General features: G+C 41.5%; 1 protein-coding gene across 1 annotated transcript; it reads right to left on the bottom strand.

Annotated features, from left to right (window-relative positions):
- Positions 1 to 1,340: 1,340 nt before the first annotated feature.
- Positions 1,341 to 5,977, bottom strand: dclre1b (DNA cross-link repair 1B). Its single transcript, XM_076742094.1, has 4 exons — positions 5,203 to 5,977; positions 4,785 to 4,950; positions 4,381 to 4,563; positions 1,341 to 4,092 (listed from the first exon to the last, which is right to left on the bottom strand). The coding sequence occupies exons 1-4, from the start codon at positions 5,398 to 5,400 to the stop codon at positions 2,840 to 2,842; spliced, it is 1,800 nt and encodes a 599-aa protein (XP_076598209.1). The 5' UTR covers positions 5,401 to 5,977; the 3' UTR covers positions 1,341 to 2,839.
- Between the last annotated feature and the right edge of the window lie 2,612 nt (positions 5,978 to 8,589).

Genomic DNA, 8,589 nt, shown 5'->3' with positions numbered 1-8,589 from the left:
AACAGTAAAATGCTGCTTACACATCAATACATCAGTATAATGATAATGAGCTATAGAAATGTATCGGTCACAGGAGACATATTTCTGCATTTACTTTTAATATCTAGTACATTTTTCCTATTATACTTACTTGTATTTTCACGGTGTGGTATTAGTACTTTTACTTAAGTAAAGGACATGAATACTTCCTCCACCAGCGGTCATCATCAGTATTCGTCTGCACACAGCCGACCCTGAGCCCGTGGCTGATTGTTAATCCCACATCTCCCTGCTCCCACATGCAGGGAAACCCCATGCAGGAGCCGGTCATTCATCCTTTATGAGCACAAGAGACTCCTGTTGGCAGCTCATGTCAATCTGACAACCTGCTGATGGTGATTTTATGATGTCTCAGTATGACGCCTTTGAGGTTTCTGAACTTCACACAGAGGCAGCGTTTCGAAGTGCAGCCTAATGGGACGTGCTAGGATCAGGGCCAACTAGAAGTGTTTATGAGATGGATCGATTGCACTGTTTGTTTAGAGCTGCTGCACTGCTCACGGTAAAGGCTGTTCTGGGGAGGTGATGAGGAGATGTAGTGTGTAACGGCAAATGAATGAGCCCTAGTTAGGATGTAGCAAGGCTATTAAAGCTCTGAGAACATGCCGTGTTCCAGTGAAGTTGCTGTGGTTCAGTTTTTTTCTTGGCCTTCTTCTCTTCACAGTTGGAGTGTGGACTCTGGTCTCTAAGAGATAATGGACATGTTTCATTAGTGGATGGTGGATGAGGATCTCTGTGGCTGTTACTGAAGGCACCACAAAGCAGCTTTCTGTGGTGGCTGAAATGAGTGACAGCTGGTCCCGCTCTGTAGTCTGGAAGTGAGGCATTCAATCTGCAACATTATACTCATGTAAACACGCAGTTTATGTACAAAGACTTAAATGGTCTGGGCTTGACGTTCACAGTAGCAGGTTTCAGGCTTCTCAGCTTGATTCTGTATGTGGTAATTTCTGTCATAGAACATTTTTATTATCTTAATTTGCAATATAACGTCAGCATGAAACGTGTGGAGGAACAGTGGATTTTAGTGAGAGCTGAATCATTTCTGCTCAGCAGGCTGTTTCCTTTTTTGAACCACGGAAATCAGACGTGCTGCAGAAACCCAAAACCCTAATTAAATGAGAAGGAAGGAAGACATTAATTAAAAACATCTCTGGAAATTTTTAACAAACTACTGCCATCTTAGGGGAGAATAATAGCATTGCAACGGGAAGCGCCTGAGAATCCTGAGCTGACAGGCGACACTGACAAAAATCTCTGTGCTGTAATGTTTAAAGTGAAGACGGGACACCAAAGCATGTTAATTTGCAAATTACAGGGTCATTTATTGAGTAAACAAGAAATCTGCATAGAACATGTATATTTACAGTTACTGTATTACAGTTTGGATTTCCATTTCCTTTACTTCACAAGAAACGTACAGAAAATGATGTGCGTCACATTTGGACATGGGTCTTTCTCGATAGTGTTTTGAATAAAATACAGCCAAAAGTATAATTTTCCCCAAACAGAAAAGGCAAAGGTGTGTGTACGAGTTATAGAGTGCTGTAGTCCAACAGGTAAGATTTGCCAGAGTGACTTTAAAAACCCCCTGAGGACAGCCGAGCTGCACACTGCTGGTTTATGTTAGCTCTAATCAAAACACACTGAAAGTATAATGGCAAGGGTGGTTATGAGGAACAAAAGCTAACTATGAAACACGCATTAAGCTGCTGTACGAATACAAACAGAAGCAACAGCGCTATTCAATACACACGAATGTAATGTAAGATACTGGGCTTTTCCCCCCTCAACGATTACTGCTTGGATTGTTAGTTTATATGAGCTGCTACTAAGAAACTGCTCATATAAACTAATAATGTTGAGCACCGTTTCACATTATAAGCAGTAGTGGACTAAAACAACACTTTGTCACAGCTGCTGAAGAATACACAGAAAAAAATACTTTAAACTGTATCTTCACAAACCTCAGACAGGCATACAGCTACTAAGATGATCACATTTAGTATGAGTTTGATTTTTTAGTAAGAAGTACCAGTGAAGCAACGTCCTCTTGACTCAAAACTGCAGCCAAAATACAGACGACACCAAAGCCACTATTAATCTCTAATACTGCTTCTCTCAGTATAAACGCAAACAACTGAAACCAGCCTGAAGATTTAAAATGTAACCTTTAAAAATAAAAGGCCACTTCATTTCAGTTTTTAGGCTAAAACTGAATTAATTTGAATTTTGGCTTCTGGCTCACTTTGCAGCAAAAACTTCCACCAATTGATATTTCAAAGCACTGTAAAATCCTGACTCTCATGTTCAACAGTTCAAGGGTGAAGAGCAAAAAAAGCGACCAGTGTTTCAAGACAGTTTGTTCTCAAGGCAAAAAAAAACACACATATATTACTTGCTGGTCTATCTTGTGAAAATATGACTTTACAAACAACATGATGTGCAATTATGCATCTATGGATACACTGTTCAATACAAATGACTGATTAGTCACAGTAAGAGAAAAAGGAAATGTGGAAAAAAAAAAAATATTTTTTTTTTTAAGAGGACAAGGCTACTGTGACAAAAGGTGAGGGCACAGGTAAGTCAATACTTAAAAGGTCCAAGGACAAACTCATAGCCCTTTCTAAACTCTAGACCACCCGCACACAAATGGAGGCACAATGAAAGACAATTATATGAAGAAGGAAGGTACCAATGTAAAAATGGCAGGTTTGCTTTTAAATGTTTATCTTCACACACACACAGTTACAAGCACACAAAAGGCCTCTAAAGCAAGGCAAAACTAACTTGAACATCAGATCACATTGCTGTCTGAGATGCCATCCTCTTTGGCCTGATATAAAGGACAGAGGGGAAACTGTTGCACAAAGCTCTGCGGCAGGAGGCCCCATGTCTCAAAGTCCTCCTCTGTAAAGGGGAGATCATTCAAAATACTGTTTTCCAGCTCCTCTATATACTCACGCTGCAGCTCGGTCAAGGAGCCAGATGAAGTGCAGGATTTGTTATCGAGGCTGCTCTGCAATAACGTCACGCTGTTGTTCTGATCGGTTCCATGTGCGCTGTGCTGACTCATGCTATCGCTGTCTGACAACGTGCGGTTGCTTTGAGCACTTCCATTTCTGCTCTGCTGACTGGTGTTATCATTAGATGATGTCTGGTTGATTGTTTTGGTATTTGTTTCAAATGGCCTTCTTGTGATCCTGACAGGCTTCAAGCAGGTGTTTGTCAGGATCTCAACTGGAGCAAAGTTCCTCTGGGTGATTCGACTGAGTGGCATCGTTTCCGTCATATCTTCAGATACTGTTTGGACAATGTTGAGGCTCCACATGTCTCCAGCCCCTCTTCTGTGTCTGTTAGGGAGGAGGTCCTTGCTCAGGTCAATAAGGATACAGTCAGAGTCCTTTTCACTGCTTTCTGTGTCCACCTCGTCCTCAGAAGCATCCTGCTCCGGGCACTCTGCCCCCCAGGCTTCTTCACATGACTTCCTGGATTCCCTTACAGGAGACTCAAATATCACCCCTTTGGGAGCAAGAGGCTGAAAATGTCTGCGGCGCAGGCTGCTGCATGCTGATGTGCTGAGTTGGCTCTCAGGCTGCCTCAACATGTAGTGTCGGACCGATTCAGGCACCAGGATTTCATGGCGCTTTCTGCTGGGCACTAATGCAGAGAGGCTTCCAGGTACGTAGTTTCCTACAATGGGTATAACAGAGGTAGGTTTAAGGGCAGAGACAAAATCCTCCAGCTCTTGGTAAGACGAGTGATCGGAGTAGGGCACCACATGAACATTGGGGTGAAAGGAGACCAGGGGCCTGCTGGTGGGTAAGATGGCCAAAGTGGGTTGTTCTTTGTTCCACTGGAGTAATGAGGCATAGCAGATAGCCGACTGCTCCACGACACGGATACGACCGGCTCCTGGGTCAGTGGTAAAAACATCAGGCAACTCCAGGGCTTTGAGGGTTTCCATCCTCTCAAAGCTCACCTCGATCCAGGTTTTAAACTCCATCGCCAGCTCAAGCAGCAGGCATTCCTTTCCCAGTGCATACAGGCCTGCAAGGCAGCGAAAAAGAGTATTTAGTTGTGTCTGCTGAGTGCAGGGAGAAACACAAACGTCACAGAGGTAAGCGAAGAGAGTAGCACTTTATGTTGGGAAAGAACAAGGAATTTTAGACTCAATATTACTAACTATTTGAAAAAAACTAAAATAAAATAAATACAAAAATCAAACACGCAATACCACCTACTTAAAATCTCCAGTTGGCTTACAGTGACCCTCGATCACACACGCAGTACAGGGTAATGGATAATGCATGTGTAGAAAAGTCTGTATAATATTACCTATGACAACACTGTGGTTGGGGTGGCTGCGGATGATCTCTTTGATTTGTTGAGTGGCTCGCTGTCTGGAGGGCAGGGTGCGATTGGGGTCACAGTTGGTGTTGTCCAGGTACAGGACATCTATAGTGGTGTTGGTCCTCAAGCACGGCTCACGCAACATAGAGGGGGTATATCTGAAGTCACCTGAAAAAAACAATATGTCAATGCTGTTACTTCCCATGATTGTGTAATTAATACACTACCTGCACATATTTGTACATCTTATAATGTCAGTTCTGATGTTGGAAAGCTAAAGTAAAAGAAAAAATAGGAAAAAAAAAACAAAAAACAACATGCCATACAAATATTTCCTACATCCTAGAAGCGACAGATCAAATGTTTTGCTGGTGCATTCAGACACTGACCAGTGTACAGTATGGAGCCAAAGTAGCCTTCGAAGAGAAACATGACAGCCCCTGGACAGTGGTTGGCATCGATCAGTGTGACTGTCAGCCTCTCTTTGCCGATGTCATCCAGTGGCAGCAGGTATGGCTCACCCAGCTCTAATGGATGGATCCACTGTTCTTTCACCTGAGCAGACATAGAAATGATCACCAGAAGACAACTTACTGTAAGTACAAAAGCAATGCATCTAGTGTTGTTCTTAATGCTTTCAACTCAAATGATCCCATTTTCCTTTGAAATAAAATTAAAGTTAACCCCAAAACACTGGCGACGTCACATAAACCTATATTATATATCTGCTTATTCTAATCCTTAGCCAAGAAACAAATTAACGGAAAAACATGCATACTCATAGTCATGCATAAACATGCGGCTCACCTGCAGCTTGAGTCTGAGCAGGGTGGCAGTGGTTGGTGAGCAGTAGATGGGCCGGTTGCTCCAGGTGGAGGTCAAACCCACCGTGTGGTCGCTGTGCATGTGGGACAGGAAAAACAACCGTGTGCCTGGACACTTCCGAATATGCCAGAAGTCTACAGCCAGCGGGGTGTGCGGGATGACTTTACCGTTGCCTGACATTGTCTACAGTTTGGCTGGAGGTCCTACACCCAGAGGTGTCACTGCAGCAGCAGGTGGGCTGAAAACTAAGTGACGTTATCGACTGTCACCAGACTGACTGTGAGCGATGTTTAACTTATTTGTTTGGCTATTTAGTTCCGTCTCTATAAAGTAACAGCTGTGGAAATGAGTTGTGCCATTACGATTGTTTCAGTGTTTATGACTCAGGAAAGTACTGCCTTAATCCCGGTGACAACTCAACGTTAATGCAGTCTTGGCAACAAAAAAAGAAAGGACACTAACGTAGCTGGTAGCTAGCTAACGCTAGATGGAACAGTCGAGGTTGCTAAAAACAGTGTGGCTAGCTGTTAGCTGTAGTTAGCATTCTGTGACTAAATACTTGCTCCTTGTTGCTTCGCGACGCCATTATTTTTGCGTTTTGAAAATCTCCTGGCCAGCCTTCGTTGTCACAACCAGCTGGCCGATGTTTCACAGCTGAGGAGCTAACAGCAGTTCACGGACCCCGCCATTTCTGTTTTCAATTTCCTCTTCTTCTGTAGAGTTGTACTGTAGCTGGAATCACGGTTGGTATTATACTGCCATCTACGGGTCGGACCGTGGTGGATCCCGTGGGTGCCTCCACTGGTCGGGATGAAAATATCTTAACTGAAATTTATCTTAGACATTTTCACTTATTGTGTAATAATTTTGACGAAAACTATATTTTTGTTTTTATCTTTCCTGACTTTTCATCCCTAATTTTTCCTGCTGCAAATGAGCTTCCATATCTTTAAAACCTTGCTTAGCTTTAGTTTCTGAATACCTAAAGGCTGTAAAGACAGCAAGTCCACCACTATCATGGCAAGGAACAAGAACTGTACAAAATGTTGTATTAATGGAAATAAAATAAAATACAGGAGAGCAAAAAGTAGTGTACACAACACCTCAGGACGCTGAAGTGAGGAATTCCCAAGTAATCTTTGCTAGAAAAAAAAGAAAAAAGAAGCATCCCTTAAAATGATCTAATCAGATTAAACAACAGATTATGTCTTAATTTATCTGCTACCTTCATATAGAAATTATTTTAGTTTTTGTGGTTTTGTCTTAGATAACAGTAAACCACTCGTCCTTTTCTTAAGTTGGTTAGGGCCAATTGTCAGAACAGAGAATACACAATGACACGACACACACTCCTGAGGCTCTTTATTGAGATTGAGGTTGTTCAATAAAATAAATGTGCAGTTTACAGCATCTCAGTGAAATTGACTGAATTGTGTTCTATTCTCCAGAAGATGGCGCCAAGAGAGAGGAAACACTTATGGCGATTAGTTTTTTTTTATTATTATTATTATTTGCAGAAGAGTCGACTGCGCATTTATTTGTAAGCTGCACACATAGATTCTGAAAGGATTATTTGTTCATCGACTTCAGGAAATCTTCACATTTCATGTTCATTTTATCTACATTACACTTTCAAAAAATAATAATACACTTGCATATAATGCGTTTGTAAAGCTCTACATCACACGTATGATTCGTTTTTCTCCATAGGATGACATAAAAAAAGCAGGAATCTTTCTCACTTAAATAGGTTATTTTTCTTCTATCACAGAAAATAAACAAAAAGCAGTGCAATGTATACAACAGTGTTCATCTCATTGGGATATTGGATGATGAATTGCTTCCTGTCTTTAATGCCTTTAACATCCATAATCCCATATGTATAGTTGTCCTAAACACCATCTCAGCTAACTATCTGTAATATTTTTTACATTATATTTTTTTAATGTACTTGGGGGATGGGGGGGGGGGGGGCACACCACTAAATGGGGGCGTTGCTATGGTGACAGCAACCCATTGTAGCCTCCCTCCCCCTATGTTTGCACACTGCTCACTTTTCAGGATTATACCTGGGAATGCTGCACATTCCTCTGTTATCTCACGGTGTGTGTCCTCTCTCGTAGCCTGAAGCACATTAATCATACCCTGCTTTCCAGTTAATTATCTGACTTCCCAACACAGACTCATACACACACACACACACACACACACACACACACACACACACACACATACACACTGTGGAAACCTTATGGTGTAGATGAAGTACATTGTGCTGGTAATTAACTGGAGAGGAGTGAGTCAAGCTCAGTCTGGGAAATCAGTGGAGCCCCTGTTACTGTTCACGTCTTGTGCATAAGTTACACATCTGGGTGTCCTTTAGATCATTGCAGACTGCACAGGACTTTACAGATTTGGGATGTGATTCTTTACTTTTTTATTCCAAGTTTGTGACACTAAAGTTGATTTTTAGCATAATGACACCCTGCCAGTGTTTCATTTTTTGTTTTGATCCTACTTTTACCTTCACATATGTAATTTTTTGGCCAAAGAATAGTGAACACACTCATACCTGGCACATAAAGTAAAAACATTTTGAGTACAATATTGTTTATGTGGCTAATAGTTTTAGTAATTCTACACTTGAGATCAGACTCCTCTGCTGTATGAAGATTTGAAGCTGACCCGAATAAATAAAAATACACCCAGAAAGAAAATTTTTATACCACTTCTAACATAGTGTATGTTATATCCATTATCAATCAGCAACGCTTCCAGACATGATTGAACATCCTCATTAACCAGCTCATGTTTTTTTTTTGTTTTTTTTACCAGTATATATACAAAACCAAGGTGCACTGCAGAATGCTAACAATAAAATCACAGTGATAAGAAGAAAAACATCAGCACTGTTTACACGCGTCAAGCCAAAGGTTGCTGAGGTCAAGAGCATGCGTTGTCTTTTCTGTCATGTTGCTGTGCAGAGAAGAATAAAAGTGCTGTCAGACAGCAGCAGTGATGCCACGGAGGCAGATGGCTGCACAGTCTGTGATCTGCCACTGCTGGTTTTAAGAGCAATGCTAAAAATCCTCCGTGCACACTTTTACTGACCTCAGTATGCCAATATGACCTTTCTGTCTTCTGCACTGCAGACTACAACTTGTTTAGATGAGTTAGAAACCCTTTGGGTATACCTTTCGGTGTTCTAAGTATGCACTGATGACTGAGTGAAAGTTGGTGATTGATTGTCCCTTAAATCCAAAAATATGCCCATTTGAGGCTTTCTCTGGATTCTCTTATCATCACTTTTTATCGATCCCGCTTGAATAATGAGCAATGTTACCTATCTCCATTGCCTTCATTCGTCTG

Source organism: Chaetodon auriga, chromosome 10 (assembly GCF_051107435.1).
Source record: "Chaetodon auriga isolate fChaAug3 chromosome 10, fChaAug3.hap1, whole genome shotgun sequence".
Lineage (NCBI taxonomy): Eukaryota > Metazoa > Chordata > Actinopteri > Chaetodontiformes > Chaetodontidae > Chaetodon > Chaetodon auriga.
The sequence above is the reverse complement of the archived record's forward strand: the minus strand, read 5'-3'. Positions and strand labels throughout refer to the sequence as shown.